This window comes from Staurois parvus, unplaced genomic scaffold, assembly GCF_062004578.1.
Source record: "Staurois parvus isolate SC_StPar_1 unplaced genomic scaffold, SC_StPar_1.0 ptg000422l, whole genome shotgun sequence".
NCBI classification, from domain to species: Eukaryota; Metazoa; Chordata; class Amphibia; order Anura; family Ranidae; genus Staurois; species Staurois parvus.
In genome coordinates this window covers 155,556-175,698 of record NW_028318218.1, presented here as the reverse complement: position 1 = coordinate 175,698, position 20,143 = coordinate 155,556, and the positions used below count along the sequence as shown (strand labels likewise).

The 20,143-nt window shown below is 39.7% G+C and overlaps 1 protein-coding gene across 2 annotated transcripts in view; it reads right to left on the bottom strand.

Annotated features, from left to right (window-relative positions):
- CNTN5 (contactin 5) overlaps positions 1 to 20,143 on the bottom strand; it is a 607,120-nt gene that overhangs the window by 477,509 nt on the left and 109,468 nt on the right. For both annotated transcript variants that reach the window (XM_089687252.1, XM_089687253.1), the window contains exon 4: positions 2,379 to 2,474. In XM_089687252.1, coding sequence (XP_089543378.1) covers positions 2,379 to 2,474 — 96 coding nt within the window. The remainder of the gene's footprint in view (positions 1 to 2,378; positions 2,475 to 20,143) is intronic.

Sequence of the window (20,143 nt, the reverse complement as noted above, 5' to 3'; positions counted from 1 at the left end):
GTTAATTTAGTATAAAGTGCTCTGTGCTTGGTCCGCAGGAGGGAAGGGGTGGACACAGCATTTAAAACGTGATTCTTGTGAGCTACTATGGTGTATTTTGTGCATATATATCTTAATATAGTGAATCAATAAAATTAAACATTAACTAAAAAAAAAACAATATAAATTTATAAAAATAAGTGAAATATGTGCAAAATGAATGTGCTTGTGTGTATGCTTTGGATAAATATTGATTAAATAAATAAATAAATGAAATAAGTGAGTGGGTCACCTACACCATACACATACGCATACAAGTGTGTCACTATAATCAAAATCAAATGCAAACGTGTCACGCGCCACTAATTAGATTAAATGTGAAATATGCAAAAAAAGGTATATGCATACATTAAATAAATCAATAAATATAATTTTAAATATTTCTAAATAACATGAGTGGGTCCAACTTTAGTTTGCAATCCTGCTAAAGCTGCGTGCTTTCTACAAACCAACCGGGACTTATAGTGTGTTTTCCACTAGTGAAAAATATATAAAAAAAATATAAAAAATATATAAAAATGATATATAAAAAAGTCCACAACATATTTATCTTGAGTGCTCCTTCACTAGTGTGCGCTTACTTGACTTACATGACCAAACCGTTAAGTGAGGTCAAAAACAGCTTGTGTCCCTTTAATTGGATACAATCTGATATGATAGAGGATCATACAGTATTGCATACAAAAGCGATTTTATTATTTATATCATGTGAGTGCACTATATTTTGTCTGAATAAATACTTTTTGAAGAAGATAAGGCACTATATTTTACTCTTTTTTCCATGGCACTTATGCATATGGAGAGATAAATCAGAAAGGAGTGAAGAGACCCCCTGGAGGGAAGAGGGATAACTCCATCCATCCATCCGACTCCAGGAAATAGGTCTCTAGGAAACAGTGAGACCCCCTGCTGGAAAAAAGAGAAATACTCCACTCATCCATCCATCTAGGACAGGGATACAGGTATCCACTCATCTCTAAATCCAATTAAAAGAACACAAGCTGTTTTTGACCTCACTTAACGGTTTGGTCATATAAGTCAGGTGAGCGCACACTGGTGAAGGATCACTCAAGATAAAGATGTTGTGGACTTTTTTATATATTATTTTTATATATTTTGTATATTTTTTTAATATATTTTTCACTAGTGGAAAACACACTATAAGTCACGGTTGGTTTGTAATAAGCACGCTGCTTTAGCAAGATTGCAAACTAAAGTTGGACTCACTCATGTCATTTAAAAATATTTAAAAATATATTTATTGATTTATTTCATTTATGCATATACCTTTTTTTGCTTATTTCACATTTAATGTTATTAGTGGAGCGTGACACATTTGTATTTGATTTTGATTATAGTGACACACTTGTATGAGTATGTGTATGGTGTAGGTGACCCACTCACTTATTTCATTTTATTTATTTATTTAATCAATATTTATCCAAAGCATACACACACGCACATTAATTTTGCACATATTTCACTTATTTTTATAAATTTATATTGTTTTTTTATTTTATTTTTAATTTTATTGATTCACTATATTAAGAAATATATGCACAAAATACACCATAGTAGCTCACAATAATCACATTTTTTAATGCTGTGTCCACCCCTTCCCTCCTGCTGACTAATCACAGAGCACTTTGTACTAAATTAACTCATTCATGTCATTTAAAAATCTTTAAAATTATATTTATTGATTTATGTAATTTATGTATATACCGTTTTTGCATATTTCACATTTAATGTAATTAGTGGAGCGCTACACGTTTGTATTTGATTTTGGGTGGACACAGCAGCTGCATGCCAGTCTGCAGCTTCAGGTTGTGAAGACCAGAAGGTCCAGTATCGAAGTGCTGGAAGCCTAGCGATAGTTATGCTCCTGAAAAAAAATGTAAATGGTAAATTAAAGTGATTACTGAATGAGGTGGCAAGCACCTTGTTGGACTTAAAGCCTACCAATTCAGCACATTTTACAAAGTAACTGAATTCCTAGAGTTCCATTTTAAGAGACTGTTGTTGAATGAGAAGAGAATTTCATCTTGCCTCTGGTCTCTCAGTTGCCTACTGAGCATCAAATAAATTGACTGTGGACAGTGATCCTTACAATTTGTTTTCTTCATTCAAAATGATGTTTCCTAATGATCTTTATATATACTGTGTTTGTGTCTTTCTTGAACCATAGCAACTTGTTTTTCAAATAACACATCGGCTTATTATATTTTATGGCTGCTCAAGAAGCATAATGCAAATAAATACAAAGATACAATACTCTATTGAAATCAAGAACATCAAAACAATTATGAAACTAAAATAAAATGCAATGTTGTTGTTACCTGGTGAATGATGTGGTGGTGAGCACATGAGAACCACTCCTTGTCCTTCCCTTACGGAGACTGCACTTCTTACACGACCGCTGAAATTCCCAAGATCTGTAAGCAAAACAAACAGTATAACATATAATTCATATTTTGTATAGAACAAAAAAAAAGACATACATATGTTAATCTTCAAGTAGACCATACATCCATGGATTGCTCATCTACTCTGGGAGATCTGCCTATCTCTTAACCTCCTCGGCAGTATGATTATTTCCAATTTTTTGTGCTGAAAGCGGTACATTTTTTTGCATGGAAATATGTAGTTTTTTATTGTAGGCTGTAATTTTTAGGAATAACTCACTGAAATCTGTCCGAACAAGAGTCTAGTAAACATTCCGGATATCATAAAACTTGAAACACGAAATCATAAATTATAATTTAATAAATAATCATAAAAAATAATAATATAATAATAATATATTTAATTCAATAATAAAATCAAACCAAAAACACTGAAAACGATTTTGTGACTTTGCTCAGTGATGTGCGAATTTGCCTCTGTATTTCAAATTTCAGTGTCTGATGACGAATTTCCCCACAAATCATTATCACTCAATTCTGCAAGTGGTTCTGATTTACTATCGCTGTTCTCTAGCTGGTCTAAAACCACTTTTGACATAAAGGGACGCTTTTTGGATGCCATGGACTTTTCTAAGTTTCCAGGCAGAAAGAACAGTCAAAATGCTGGCAGGGCACAGGACAAAGCAGTAGGGACAAAATATATGAGAAATGCATTGAAACAGCAATGTTTTACTATATAATAATCATTTTTTAAAAAATGACATTTTTTAAAAATTTCAAATTTGCTCGGGGTTACCGCTTGTGGTACTGAAATTTTACCCCGAGCTACACTCGGGAATACCGCCAAGGAGGTTAAAGTCTAGACCTACTAGCCAGGCACAAACCTTACTCTCGATCAGTTGCCCCACCCAACCTTGCCCAGGTCCGCCTCCAACCCCACCCCGCCCCATCCCCCAACCCCGACCCCCAGCCCCACCCCAACCACGCCCCCTTAAAACTTATGAACTTACATTTTTCTTTAGAATAAAGAGTCCAAAATATAAAAAACTGCAATTATAACATAGCTTTATTGTGTCAATTTAAACATAACAGCAATAGCTTAATAGCAATAGGGTGCAATCAAAATATCAAGTTTTACAGCTTTAAACCTGTAGTGAACATTTAGTATTTTTTTTTGTTTATCTCTTGCATCTTTAACCACTACCCTACAGGGCACTTATACCCCCTTCCTGCCCAGGCCAATTTCCAGCTTTCAGCGCTGTCGCACTTTGAATGACAATTGTGCAGTCAAACAACACTGTACCCATATGAAATTTTTATCATTTTTTTGTGACAAATAGAGCTTTATTTTGGTGGTATTTACTCACCTCTGGGTTTTTTATTTTTTCTTAAACAAACCAAAAACCACTGAAAATTTTGAAAAAAAAATATTTTTTCTTAGTTTTTGTTATAAAATGTTGTAAATAAGTGATTCTTCTCCTTCACTAATGTGCGCTAATGAGGCTGCACTGATGGGCACTGATAGGCTGCACTGATCAACACTGATAGGTGGCACTGATGGGCACTGATGAGGAGGCACTGGTAGGTGGCACTGATGGGCATTGACAGGCATCACTGATGGGCGCTGAAAGGCAGCACTGATACATGGCACTGATATATGGCACTGATAGGCAGCACTGTTAGGCGGCACTGACTGGCACTGTTAGGCGGCACCAACTGGCACTGTTAGGCGGCACTGATGCGCACTGATAGGCGGCACTGATTGGCATTGATAGGTGGCACTGATGGGTGACACTGAAAGGCAGCTCAGATGGGCACTGATATGTGGCATTGATGTGCACTGGTAGGCACTGATATGTGGCACTGATGAGCACTGGCACGAGGCACTGATGGATACTGACAGGTGGCACTGCTGGGGCTACACTGATCATCAGGGCACACTGATCATCAGTGCCCTGATGATCAGTGTACATGTCCCCTCCGCGGAAAGCCGATTACCAGCTCTCCTCTCGAGCTGTCAGCGTTACCATTCGAGAGGAGAGAAATGCCGATAACCGGCATTTCCTTGTTTACATGTGATCAGCTGTGATTGGACACAGCTGATCACATGACCGAGCCAACATCTTCGGCTCTTTCCGTGATCGGTGATCCGCTGTGTCCGAGGGACACAGCGCACCGCCGATCGCCGCGCTGCACGCTCCCTGAGCCGCGCATGTGCAGTGAGAATGGCAGGACGTCATATGATGTCCTCCCAGAACGAGAGAACCACCTTGCGCCCATCATATTACTATATGGCCGGCGGGAGGTGGTTAATATGGCTTTGGATTTTTCCAAATTCTAACCGTTAAGCTGGTCATTCACAGTTTGAATTTTGGGAAATTCCTGCTTAATGGGTTGAACTTTGGGATAGGCAGACATTTAGATTTACTAAAACTGAAGCACTTACAATCTGGTGCAGCTGTGCATGGTAGCCAATCAGCTTCTAACTTCAGCTTGTTCAGTTAAGCAATGACAATAAGGCTCCATGTACACGGGACGTTTGGAAAACACTTCTGAACAATGGAAACTGACTGCTGGAAAACGTAGGTTAAAAAACGTCCGTTAGCTGCGTTTGCATACCGCGTTTATGCGCGTTTGCATTTAGAAGCGTTTTTTTAAGATAACCTCAGGAGACCTTCCAAAATGCCCAGAATGCACTGAAAAACAGTATAAAATTAACTATTTCAGACATTTTGAGAGAAATAGAGAGAGCAGAAGCAGAGAAAGCAGTATGTGTTGAGATGACCAGTCTTTTCTGGTTGTATTAACTATGGATCCCATCATGAGCATAATGCGGCACGTTCTACCATTATTTTTCCTTCACGCAAAACCTGGAACTGACTGCGCTGGTGTACTGAGTCCATGAGGTAAGCCAGGAAAAATTGCACCAGTTTCCATGGTGATTTTTGCACAAAGAGTGGAATAAGATACCATTATCTACCATCCAAGACTTATATTTGTCAATTCCCAGGAGAATTGACAGACCCATTCGGGACAGGGGCTATTAGAAGGGACTGCAGGCTAGCCTCTTGCCTATTGACTATGGACCCTAGTGTTTTAGGGGCTCTAATTTTTGGGAGGTATGTGCCTGCGAGACCTTTGGAGTACTTTCACTTCGAATTCAAGTCCGTGTCTCCCCGAAATACACAGACACATACAGATTCGGGGCCTCTGTGTTTTGTTGGGGTATGGAATCAACAGCCAAAATCATCATTGACTGCTTCAACCCCCTCCTAGACTCAGAGATCCAAAGCAGAAGATTATAATTGGCTCAAAACAACCTGATGCTGTGGTCTCCTGCTCTTATGTGTAATCTGTTTATTAAGGTGTTATGTGTTTACTGTTATAATGTGTACCTGTGTCTGCCTATCCTCTGTAGGTATGGAGCGTCTTTCTCCCATTGTGTAATTTCCCCAATTGTGTGCTTCCTAGGTGTCAATTCCCATTGTTAATTGGGTAACCTATTGTTTCTGTCTGTTTGATAATCCTCTGGAGATTCCTACAGGATGTGACTAGTCTTTTGTCAACTTTACCTCATTATCTAACCACTGTGGGATGTTTACCTCAATATGCAATATTTGTTTTTTGTTCATGTGGTTACTGCCCCTTTTTTGAAGTGTATGAAAACCTGTATTTCTGTTCAATAAAGTTATTCCTTTGGTTTTACTTCAACATCTTGTGTGTGTACGATGCTTGGGGTAAAGGGCTTGTATTAGCTTTTGGTCTGCTGCAAGGGTTTGGAGGTCAGTAGGCACTCTTTGGCAGAGTCACCTAACCAGGGTGCCAGGTAGTCTGTCACAATAGGCAATAAGAGAAGGGTAGGTTTTATGTTGTTTTGTCTTATTGTTGATGTCTTACAACAAAAGGGCGCATGAGTGTTGTCTTCCTAAGGCTAGGTTCACACTAATAGTAGGGGGTTCAGTGAGCGCTAACTAATACAGCAGCTGATACACTAAAAAGGAAAACCATAAAACCTTAAAAATGACAAAACATAACAGATAGTGCAGCACTAAAAAATTATATATACATATGACTGCATCAGTAGTTGTAAGGTGGTGCAAAGTTCCTAAGATCTTATCAAATAGTATAGGCCACATGCGATGTGTATGACCTTCCCAACAAAGATGCAGTAATGGCGTATACCACACACGCCTTCACTTCACCATATAAACGCACAATATAAATGCACAATAAAACGATAGTCCAATGAAAGTTTAGTGATCAAAAAGCCACAGATGGATTGAAAAGGCTTGATAAGATCCCCGTGACAAATATAGTCCGGCGTTATGCAGACAAAATTAGTAAATTGCACACTCACCGGAAGGTTCACACTATGTCAGGTTCTTTACATGGTCCCTGATCCTTTTCTAAAACTGCAGCTGCAGGAAAACCACATAGTGCTACCCATTTCCCAGTATGGGAAAGTGCATTGTGTTTTCCAATGCATAGGGGTGCAATTAGGAACTAATGGCACCCTAACGTGCCTGCTAACAGCAGTGCATTTTTGCTGTGGTTGAGGGAAAGTCTACAATATACACGCAGTCCCACACCCGCATAAATCTAGAACCTAAACTAAAATAGGAAATGTGTTACTGGCAGAATCACCAGGTGAAAAGAAAGGAAAACACGCTTGAAAAAAGAAAACTAACATAGCTACCACATCTGGTTGGCAAGATGCAATACATTACATTTCTGTTTTTGGGATCAATACACTTTCATGATCACTATGATCCCAAACACGGCTAAATTCTTGCACATTCTTTCACTTGTTTATTTTGGAGAAACAATTTTCCAGCTTGCAGGAAAAACATGACAATTACCTTTGCTGCAGTTACACTTTTAGCTTCCTCTGCCTTGGCTCTTCCTCCAGTCTTAGAGCATTTATTGACGGGTTATGTTGATGGGCAAAGGCAGTAAGCTTTCAGGTGCCTTTTGCTTGCATTTGTGATCAATCACAGCTTATTAGCAGATAATTTTTTCTACGTTTTACCTCCTTCTGACCTGCATGTAACCTCTTTCTAAGCTGCTTCAAGATGCTTTCACCTTCCTGTTGTCTTGTATGGGGGAGAAGCATATCTGACCTGAACAAAAGCCCATTGGCACAGGCCCTTATACTCATACTTCAATCCAGTGAGATATCAGTGATGAGGCCACCATTTCTTGAAAAATACATTTGAGCCCATACATGCACCAAGCACTTTCTGTTCAGAGAAAGAGTTTGCCATTGCTCTCCATGGGATTAAATGGAAGTGCATAGTATATGTGTGGGTCACGCTCCGAAGATTTCGAAGGACAAAAGGCTCTCCCATCTCATCGGCAGTATTTTGCTGGACCAGGAACAGGTGAGTATAATGCCTAGTACACACAATGAGAAATTTGGATGAAAAATACCACTTTCGGAGCAATCATCTGACTATCTGATAGTTAGCACAGAGCGTTTGAGAACCAATCACGACAGTTCATGCAAAATTATCCAAAGGGACAAGCATGAAAAATTTTCTTGTACGATACCAGAACTAATGATTTTTGTGTAATCAGTGCAGTATTCATCCCCCCCAAAAATCGAATGACTGCGCATGCTCCGAAATGAAAGAATACATTACAATACAAAACAGTACAATACATTACATCATCGCAGGTAGTTGCATTCTGTTGTACGAGAATTTTCGCAACTTTAGTAGCCTCTTCATTTTTGATATGAGACTAGCATGCAAAAGAAAATGTACGATTATTCATCCAATATTCTTATCATGTGTACAAGGCTTTAGTCTTTGGACTGAGGAGCTTCAGTGCTGCAGTGGATATAGAACCCAATTTTTTTATGCAGTTAGACCAGTCCTGGTGGTGGCAGAAATGCCAGACAGCTATCTGGTCATGGAAGGGAAAGGAAACCCCTACAAGTACAAGAAAAACCTACCAACTCTTACCTGTCCTAAAGTGCGTTCATATATTTTTTACACAGTGGTTTCAGCTACATTTTCATATCAGTTATCTGTGTCATTTGAAGTTATCATTTTGGAAAAAAAAAAAAAAAAAGATAACAGTCATGTAATGAGATTAAACAGCATAATCTGCAGCGCATGGTTTAGGAATTCTTATCGGAATCATGAAGCTCCAAGGCTATTATTTGATGATAAGGAAATGAATTAAGGTGCAGAGAAAAACAAAGCCTTAGATTTTGTTAGGGGTGAGAACCTATAGAAACCAAATACAGGTTTTTTTTGTCATTTTCTGATCGTTCACACAGATGTTTGATATCTTGTATGAAAAGATTTTATTGAAGTTTGGCAAGATTGGATTAATCAAAAGACAGCATAAAAGATTACAAGAGTTATGCAAGTCAATACTTTATTTTTACAGAACAAAATGTACCAAATTGTATATAATAGACCAGCCATCGGCACCATTTCTTTTGTACATTTTTGCAGAGATAGTATCAAGGTCCTAGTCACACTTGTGCGTAATGCTAAGTGCATGTACCATGGTGCATTGCTATTCATTTTAAAAGTCCATCTTTCTCAACATGTTTCATGTTACAACCATATTTAGGGTGTAACATAAAACATGGTAAAACTCCACAGCCCCCACTCTCAAACCACCATCTTTAATTGAATCCGGGGGTTCTTCTCTCAGCAGGCTCCTGGTAACGTTTTCTTAATTCAGCGCAGTTGTGCTTAGTTCCACACGCACACTGTGCCATTCGCAGGAATCTGTAAATTAAAAATCTACATGTCCCTGCCACCACAGCAGAGAGACTTGTAGTTCTCAATGAAGTACAAATGCGATGACGTCACTGCACTGGTTGTCCATTGATACTTACATCAACCCCTTAGCTAAAATGTCTACCTTGGTATGGACTTATGGCTGGAGGAAAAATTATGGAGGATGGAGGTAAATTGGAGACATTCTGTAAGGATGTTAATCCATTGCATAGCTTGGTGTCATCTGCAAAGACTGAAATGGTACTTTTAATCCCAGACCTTATATTGTTTATAAATGTATAAAAAAGTAAGGATCCCAACACTGAACCTTGGGGTACACCACTGACAACCCTAGACCATTCAGAGTATGAATCATTACCCACTACTCTCTGAATATGATGTTTTAGCCAATTTTCTATCCATTTACAAAGTGATTTTTCTAAACCTGTAGACTTAAATTTAAACCTTAATCACATGAGAGAAATTGTGTAAAATGTACTGGCAAAATCTAAGTGTACTACATCTACTGCCACTCCTTTGTCTAAGGTTTTTGCTTACCTCCTCATTAAAAGAAATCAGATTTGTTTGAAAACTTCAGTCTTTCTTTAACCTCCCTGGCGGTTTTCCAAAGTGTAGCTCGGGGTAAAATTTCTATACCACAAGCGGTAACCCCGAGCTACACTCGGGCTTACCATGTGGCGCTACTCTGGGAGTCCCTGCAGCACTTACCTTGTCCTTCGTTCCCACGATGTGTCCCCTGCAGCGTCCCCGGCCATCTCTTCCGGCCGATGCCGGCATCCGGCTTCTGTGTTCCGGTCCCCGTGACGTCGGGACGTACCGGCGCCGCCGGCGGCGGGAAATTTTAAAAATTTTAAAAATTTCATTTTTTTTTTTTCAATTTTAAATAGTAAAACATTGCTGTTTCATCCCATTTCACATACATTTTGTCCCTAGTGCTTTGTCCTGTGCCCTGCCTGCATTTTGTCTGTTCTTTCTGCCTGGAAACTTAGAAAAGTCCATGGTGTCCAAAAAGCGTCCCTTTACGTCAAAAGTGGTTTTAGACCGGCTAGAGAACAGCGATAGTAAATCAGAACCACTTGCAGAATTGAGTGATGATTTGTGGGGAAATTTTCCTAAAAATTACAGCCTACAATAAAAAACTATTTCCATGCGAAAAAATGGTACCACTTTCAGCACAAAAAATCAGAAGGAATCATACCGCCAAGGAGGTTAATCCATGCTGTCTGTTGCTTAAAATATTATTTTCTAGCAAAAACTCTTTTATATGGTCTTTTAATAAACTATAGAAGTTAAACTAAAAAGTCTGTAGTTACTTGGTAAAGTCTTTGATCTCTTTTTAAATAAATGCAACACGTTGGCTTTATGCCAATCCAATGTTATCATGTCAGTCATTTAAAAGTCTCTAAAAATTAGAAACAATGGCTTAGATATGACAGAGCTAAGCTTTTTGAGGATCCTAGGGTGTAAGCCATCTGATCCAGGTGGGTTGTTACACTTGTTGTATGAAAATATAATACAATACATAGTCATAGTTAATATTCATATTACTGTGAATTCAGAATTTATATAGTTACAGTTCCTTAAACCATTGTTTATTGACCTCAGTATAGTGGGTTAATATACTGCCATCTTGTGGACATTTTGGTTATTGCACCATCTTTTTCTGTGTTCCCTCCCATTCTATGATGTATTACCCCTTCCTTCTCATATTGCCTTAATTTTCATAAAAATGGCTACTAGTCCCATGGCCACATGTTAATTTGCTCTCATGGGGGGGGGGGGATAACCATATTTTGGCCTGCAAATACCATCTTTTCAATCATCTGCCACATCCTGTTTTCTGCTGTAATCCTCTGCATTTAACCAATTCAATACCGGGCAATTTTACACCTTCCTGCCCAGGCCATTTTTCAAGTTTCAGCGCTCTCACACTTTGAATGACAATTGCATGGTCATACAACATTGTACCCAAACTAAAATTTTAACATTTTCTTCACACAACTAGAGCTTTCTTTTGGTGGTATTTAATCACCGCTGGGGTTTTTATTTTTGCTAAATTTACAAAAAAAGACCAAAAAGTTTGAAAAAAAACACATTTTTCTTTGTTTCTGTTATAAAAGTTTGTAAATAAATAATTGTTCTTCATAAATTTAGGCCAAGATGTATTCTGCTACATGTCTTTGGTGAAAATAACCCAAATTAGGATGTATTATATAGTTTGTAGGAAAGTTATAGAGTTCACAAACTATGAGATATATCTGAATATTGATCAATCCTGAAGTACTAACAGCCAATCTAATTTCTTGAGGTCCAAGAATGTCAGAACAGTACAGATATCCCCCAATGACCCCTTTTTGCAAAGTAGACAGTCCGACGTATTTCATAAGAGGCATGGCGCGTTTTTTGAAGTTGTATTTTTTTTGTCATAATTTTTTGGAAAATTAAAAAATTATTTTCACTATTTTTTTTTACATACTGTCACCGGTGCAGTACAGCGTCATCATATAACTGGCATGGCGGTGAACAGGGACACTGACTGGTGACAGTATGAAAAAAAAAAATATTTTTTTTATTATTTTTTTTTATTTTGAAAAAATTATGCAGCAGGCTAGTCCACTTTGCTGAAATTTCATTGCAGCAACTCAAAATGGTGCTCGGTAGTTTGTATGGCCCCCATGTAGTTATATGCATGCCTGACAATATCGGGGCATACTCCTAATGAGACAATGGATGGTGTCTAGAAATGAGCGAATTATTCAAAAATTCGATTCGGCTGATTCGCCGAATTTGCGGCAGAAATTCGATTCGATGCGAATTTATTCGCTGCGAATTTAACTTATTAAAAGGGTTTCTAGGCTTCAGAGAGCCTTTATATTAGTGCAGAGCACTGTACCTTTAATTTAAATGCCCTTGGAGTCTGCTGGGGAAGAGAAATAATACTGTCAGTCAGTATGACATGCAGATGAGTGCCGTCGATCTTAGAATCACCGCACACTTCACTCATTTGGGCAGTCACGGGGCACGACGAAGAAGAAGAAGATGAAGAAGAAGAAGAAGAAGAAGAATGAAAAGAAGAATGAAAAGAAGAAGAAGAAGAATGAAAAGAAGAAGAATGAAAAGAAGAAGAAGAAGAAGAATGAAAAGAAGAAGAAGAAGAAGAATGAAAAGAAGAAGAAGAATGAAAAGAAGAAGAATGAAAAGAAGAATGAAAAGAAGAAGAATGAAAAGAAGAAGAAGAAGAATGAAAAGAAGAATGAAAAGAAGAAGAAGAATGAAAAGAAGAAGAAGAAGAATGAAAAGAAGAATGAGAAGAAGAAGAAGAATGAAAAGAAGAAGAAGAATGAAAAGAAGAATGAAAAGAAGAATGAAAAGAAGAAGAAGAAGAAGAATGAAAAGAAGAAGAAGAAGAATGAAAAGAAGAAGAAGAAGAATGAAAAGAAGAAGAATGAAAAGAAGAATAAGAAGAATGAAAAGAAGAATAAGAAGAATGAAAAGAAGAAGAATGAAAAGAAGAATGAAAAGAAGAAGAAGAAGAATGAAAAGAAGAAGAAGAAGAATGAAAAGAAGAATGAAAAGAAGAAGAAGAAGAATGAAAAGAAGAATGAAAAGAAGAAGAAGAAGAATGAAAAGAAGAAGAAGAAGAATGAAAAGAAGAAGAATGAAAAGAAGAAGAAGAATGAAAAGAAGAAGAAGAAGAATGAAAAGAAGATGAAAAGAAGAAGAAGAAGAAGAATGAAAAGAAGAAGAAGAAGAATGAAAAGAAGAAGAAGAAGAATGAAAAGAAGAATGAAAAGAAGAAGAAGAAGAATGAAAAGAAGAATGAAAAGAGGAATGAAAAGAAGAATGAAAAGAAGAAGAAGAAGAATGAAAAGAAGAAGAAGAAGAATGAAAAGAAGAAGAATGAAAAGAAGATGAAAAGAAGAAGAAGAAGAAGAATGAAAAGAAGAAGTAGAAGAATGAAAAGAAGAAGAAGAAGAATGAAAAGAAGAATGAAAAGAAGAAGAAGAAGAATGAAAAGAAGAAGGAAAAGAGGAATGAAAAGAAGAATGAAAAGAAGAAGAAGAAGAATGAAAAGAAGAAGAAGAAGAATGAAAAGAAGAAGAATGAAAAGAAGAATGAAAAGAAGAAGAAAAAGAATGAAAAGAAGAAGAAGAAGAATGAAAAGAAGAAGAAGAATGAAAAGAAGAATGAAAAGAAGAAGAAGAAGAATGAAAAGAAGAAGAATGAAAAGAAGAATGAAAAGAAGAAGAAGAAGAATGAAAAGAAGAAGAAGAAGAATGAAAAGAAGAATGAAAAGAAGAAGAAGAAGAAGAATGAAAAGAAGAAGAATGAAAAGAAGAAGAAGAAGAATGAAAAGAAGAAGAAGAAGAATGAAAAGAAGAATGAAAAGAAGAAGAAGAATGAAAAGAAGAAGAAGAAGAATGAAAAGAAGAAGAAGAATGAAAAGAAGAATGAAAAGAAGAAGAAGAAGAATGAAAAGAAGAATGAAAAGAAGAAGAAGAAGAATGAAAAGAAGAAGAAGAAGAATGAAAAGAAGAAGAAGAAGAATGAAAAGAAGAAGAATGAAAAGAAGAATGAAAAGAAGAAGAATGAAAAGAAGAAGAAGAATGAAAAGAAGAAGAAGAATGAGAAGAAGAAGAAGAATGAGAAGAAGAAGAAGTAGGATGAGGATGAAGAAGAAGAAGGATGAGGATGAAGAAGAAGAAGAAGAAGAAGAAGAAGTAGGATGAGGATGAAGAAGAAGAAGAAGAAGAAGTAGGATGAGGATGAAGAAGAATTCCATTCCAGCAAAAAGTGTATCTGCAGAGAGCTCCGCTATTTCTGACAGTTCTCTGACAGTTCCTTCACATTTACAGCGGTTGAAACATTGTATCTATTTGTTTCCGAATAAAAACATCTGTATCCTAAATGGAAACAAATAGATACAATGTTTCAACCGCTGTAAATGTGAAGGAACTGTCAGAGAACTGTCAGAAATAGCGGAGCTCTCTGCAGGGACACTTTTTGCCGGCTGCAGAAGGGATGAAAATCGGCAGATCGGGAAAAATTTGATTCGCGCATCCGAAGTTTGCTAATATTCGGATTCGATGCGAATCGAATTTTTCCTAAAATTCGAAACGAATTCCACTTCGCCAGGTTCGATTCGCTCATCTCTAATGGTGTCCTGGGGTATTTCCTCCCAGAGCTGGACCAGGGCATCACTGAGCTCCTGGACAATGTGAGGTTCAACCTGGTGGCAGCGAATGGACATGATATCCCAGAGGTGTTCTATTGGATTTAGGTCAGGTGAGCGTGGGGGCCATTCAATTGTATCGATTCCTTCATCAGCTAGGAACTGCCTGCATACTCTTGGCCTATGAGGCTGGGCACTGTCTTTCACCAGGAGGAACCATGACCCACTGTACCATCGTAGGGTTTAACAATGGGTCCAAGGATTTTATCCCGATACCTAATAGCAGTCAGGGTGCAATTGCCTGTGCATCCCTCTATGGATATGCCTCCCCATACCATCACTGACCCACCACCAAAACAGTCATGCTGAACGATGTTACAGACAGCATAACATTCTCCACAGCTTCTCCAGACCCTTTCACGTCTGTCACGTGCTCAGGGTGAACCTGCTCTCATCAGTGAAAAGCACAGAGCGCTAGTGGCGGACCTACCAATTCTGATGTTCAATGGCAAATGCCAATCAAAGTCTATGGTGCTGGGCAGTGAGCACAGGGCCCACTAGAGGATGTTGGGCCCTCAAGCCACCCTCTGTTTCTGATTGTTTGGTCAGAGACATTCACAAAATGCTGGAGGTCATTTTGTAGGGTTCTGTCACTGCTCATCCTGTTCCTCCTTGCACAAAGGAGCAGATACCGGTCCTGCTGATGGGTTAAGGACCTTCTCCGGCCCTGTCCAGCTCTACTAGTGCAACTACCTGTCTCCTGTAATTTCCTCCATGCTCTGGAGACTGTGCTGGAAGATACAGCAAACCTTCTGGCAATGGCAAGTATTGATGTGCCATCCTGGAGGAGTTGAACTGCCTGTACAACCTCTGTAGGGTTCAGGCATTGCCTCATGCTACCAGTAGTGACACTGACCCTAGCCAAATGCAAAACTAGTTAAAAACAGTCAGAAAAGATGAGTAGGGAAAAAAATGGCAGTGGCCTCCACCTGTAAAAAAATTCCTCTTTTGGGATTGTCTCGTTGTTGCCCATCTAGTGCACCTGTTGTTAATTTAATTAACACCAAAGCAGCTGAAACTGATTTATAACCCCCCTCTGCTACTTAACTGACCAGATCAATATCCCAGGATTTTAATTGACTTGATGATATACGCTGATTAAAAAGTGTTCCTTTAATTTTGAGCATTGTATTTACAAATCAGTGGATGTGACATTTACCTACCATTCACGGCAGGTGAATCAGTCCCTGTAATTTAACACCCATGCATCAGGAAGACATGCCTGCAGTGAATCATTAGTGAATTCACATCCAACTCTTTATAAAAATTCCCCTCAAGTAAAATGTACAGTTAAAAAGGAATAAGAAGATCCAACACGCATTAAAATGGAAAAAGTGTAAGGTCTGCCAGTGATTCTGTATATGTATACATAAAATGTACATTTTATATACAAATATTTTTAGCCTGGAATACAAAGAATGTGTTTTCCTGGGAGAATACCATCAGCACTTTAAACATCAAAGCTGCATTGTAATTTCAGGTCTGTCTTTTCACACATAAATGACAAGGAAAATATAGTAGTTACGGGACTATAAATATAAATCTTGCTCCCGTGGGTTTATTTACAGCATATTCTTCCTCAAATTGCTTTAAAAGCAGTTTTTGAGGTGAAAAAAAAATGATGTAGAGGAACCTTCTGTTTTAGGTTGAGGGAGCGGCGGAAAGCATTAATAAAATCAGCAGTGAAGAAGGATGTTGATGTATTTAAAGGAACACTTCCTCAGAATGGAAATCTGTTTCTAACCATGTTAGGTTGTATGCCCAGGGCTGGATTTACCATTAGATGCGGTATAATCCTATGCATGGCTTAACTTGGGCGTCCGGATGTTAATTTGAATCGGCCTATCTGTCTTGTCTTGTTTGTTTGTCTGTGGTCAAGTGTCTTCGCAAACACAAATTTCTAAGCCAATTAATGCTTGTGGCACACACTTGTGGATTTTATGTACGTATTTATGTTTTTTTTTTGCGATAATAAACTGTTTTGATATTGGATTAATATTAGTTAACGTAGGTTTTCCTTCATCAACCAGTCCCCATTTTTTGTCATTGGGAGTAACCACTGTGCCCACTCTATGGCGCTTATTGTTGTTTTTGCTGGATTTACCATTAGGCACAGCAGACCTGTGCCTAAAGGCGGCAGAGGCAAAGACATGGCTGTTCACTGTGTAGTTATCAGCTGTACATTTTTCCCATCATGATTAGGGCTCATGGGCTATAAAAATGCTTCAAAAAGAGGTGTACAGCATATAGTTTTGTACATATCTATACTCAGTGATAGATTAGTCAATAGGCCCATTCACAAAGGTGCACCTGGAGCAGTAAAGTTGCACTGCATTTAGGACATCAAGGGCCATCAATGTTACTGTTTTTTCCAATGTATGCATATAAAGCGTGCAACATTAATGAAGCCTATTTATATTTATAGTGTGACAACTAAACATATTACATAATACAGTGATAAACACCAACAAATTTACAACATATTGTGTATCATGCAGGCCTCAGGAGTGCGTGATGTACATAACGCAGGGGTCAGGAGTGTGTAGGGCACAGGCCAGTGTAAAGAGCACAACCAAAAATTACTCCCTCCTACCAGTACAAATTTTCCACCAAGCCTATACACCCCCTATACAGATGTCCCATAACCCCCACTCAGCACAGATCATCCCCTTAGCCCCTTTATAGTACAGACCACCCCCGCAGCAACAGATTACCCAATTCCTAGCCCCTGCACAATACAGACCCCCCCCTCCATCCCATCAGTAGAGACCTCCTCCCTCCCTACCAGTACAGACCCCCCAGCACAGGCCTCCTCCATCCACACTAGTACAGACCCCCACTCCAGTAGAGACCTCCTCCAACCCCACCAGTCCAAACCCCGATCCTCGCTACCAGTACAGGAACCGCCTCCAGTACAGACAACCTTTCAATACAGACCTCGTTTCTCCCCACCAGTACAGATCCCCCCAGTACAGGTTCCCCTCCTTCCCCACCAGTACAGACCCCCCCTCCACTATAGAACGTCTCCCTCCCCACCAATCAAGACCCCCATCCTCTCTACCAGTACAGAATTCCCCTCCAGTACAAACCCTCTTTCAATATAGATCTCCTCTCTCTCTACCAGTACAGACCCCCCCCCCCAGCACAGGCCCCCTCCCTCCACACTAGTACAGACCCCCACTCCAGTAGAGACTTCCTCCAACCCCACCAGTCCAAACCCCAATCCTCTCTACCATTACAGAAACTGCCTCCAGTACAGACCCCCTTCCAATACAGACCTTGTCTCTCCCCACCAGTACAGATCCCCCCAGTACAGGTCCCCTCCTTCCCCACCAGTACAGACCCCCCCTCCACTATAGAACATCTCCCTCCCCACCAATCCAGACCCCCATCCACTCCACCGGTACAGAAACACCCTCTTTCAATATAGATCTCCTCTTTCCCTACCAGTACAGACCCCCTTCCAGCACAGAGCTCCTCCTTCCCCACTAATACAAACCCTCTTACAGTACACACCCTTCTACCTCCCCACCAGTACAGACCCCCCCATTTCCAGTAAAGATCCCCTTCACTTCATACCAGTACAGACTCCCCTCAAGTTGAAAGCCCCCTCCAGTACAGAGCCCCTCTCTCCTCACCAGTACACACTCCTCCTCCAATACAGAGCTTCCCCTCCAGTGCAGATCCCCTCCGTCACCAGCATTGTATTACCCCCCTCAAGTACAACCCCCCCAATACATACTTCCTCACTTCAGTACAGACTTGCTCCATGCCCACCAGTATGGATCTCTTCCCTCCAGTGCAGCCCCCCCTTCAGTACAAACCCCCTTCAGTACAGTCCTATACATCCCCATTAGACCAGAATCCCCCTCCAGTACAGAGACCACACCTTCAGTACACACCTCCACCCTCCGGTACAGACCTTTTCCCCCCAATACAGCCCAATCCATCCTCCAATATAGCGCTTCCCCTTCAGTATAGACATATTCCCTCCAATACAGCCCAACCCATCCTCCAATATAGAGTTTCCCCTTCAGTACAGAACTCTTCCCTCCAGTAAAGCCCCTACCCTCATCCACCAATACAGAGACCCTCCTCCTCTGATACAGAACTGCCTCCTGCAGTATAGACATCCTCCCTCCAGTACAGCCCCCTTCCCCCTCTTAAGCTCACTCACTGGGGGAATGGTGGAATAGATAGATACAGAGGCAGCAGGAAGTCCTTCCCTTGGCTGATGCCAAGGAGCAGTTTCCCTCAGCATGTCATGTGAATGGGCTACAGGGGGATTTGCATATGAATAAGCTGATCATTGCTGTCACATGTAAACAGAGAGGTGGGGAAGAGGAAGTTACCCTACTCACCTCCCTTTGACTGATGACATTCTCTAATGTACAGCCCATTACAGGAAGTGAGTAGTGTAAGCATTCATCTGCCCTGGCTGCTTGTCTACAAGTGACAGCAGCTCACCTGCCGATGCAGACTGGCATTAAGTGATGAGAGATTTGAATGGAGCACAACTTAACTAAAAATGCAAAAACCTCTCCTCATCCCTGGAACCAGGGGACCGATCAACTTTAGTTTCACCGCAATCCACATGTGCCTGAGCTGATGGAGGTCTAAATAAGGCTGGGATAATTCCATTAAAGTGTTACTAAACCCACAACAGTAAAATCAGTCTGTATATGCAGTACAGCATGCTTGTTATACTCACTGTGGAACCTAAGGGGTTAATCATCTGCATTGTGTAAAAAGGCTGTTTGATCCTTTCTTCTCTGTTCCTCCCCTTTTTCAAGCGACCACCACTTATCTTCAGACTGAACCGTAGGCATGCACATGCTCAGTTTGGTGTATATTGCTAGATAGGTTTTTTATTTCTTGGGAAAGTGCATGTGATCAGCACAAGGCCAATCAGCACTGTCCAGACAGAGGGTCAGGGGATTTCCATCCTACTAGAGCAGAAAGAAAACTCCTCCTACAAGCTTTAGCTAGTGCTGGGCTGGACACAGATATAAGCCACAAGACTGCTGTAACTGCTGATGAGAAAAGGTATTTAGCAGTTTATATTTACTAAATAATTGCACTTCCATGTTCTGTGTACTATGGGAGACCAGGTATAGTGAATGCAGGGCCCTGGGTTTAGTAACACTTTAAGGTACAAAAATATCTCTGCTAGTACACTCCTTATGCCTTGCTGTACATTCCAGTTCCATTCCACCTCATTCCATATACCATGCTGTATGTTCCCTAATCCGCACCCACTCATTCTTTATGCCATCCTGTGTGTTCCTTTTTCCATACCACCCCATTCCATATGCCATGCTGTATGTTTTCTATTCCACACCACCTAATTCTGTATACCAATCATGTGCATTTCCTTTTCCACACTGCCTCATTCCATACGCCATGCTGTATATAACCTTTTTTGCACCACCCCATCATATATACCTTGCTGTACGTTGCTTATTCCGCTCTGTCTTTTTCCATATACTATGCTGTACATTCCCTATTCTGCATCACCTTATTCCATATGCCATTCTGTGTTTTATCTATTCCGCACCAATTCATTCATTATTCCATGCTGTACATTCCCTATTCCACTCCACTTCATTCCATATACTATGCTGTATTTTCCCTATTCCACACCTCATTCCATATGCCACATGCTGTACATTCCCTAAGCTGCACCACCTCATTCTGTATGCCAT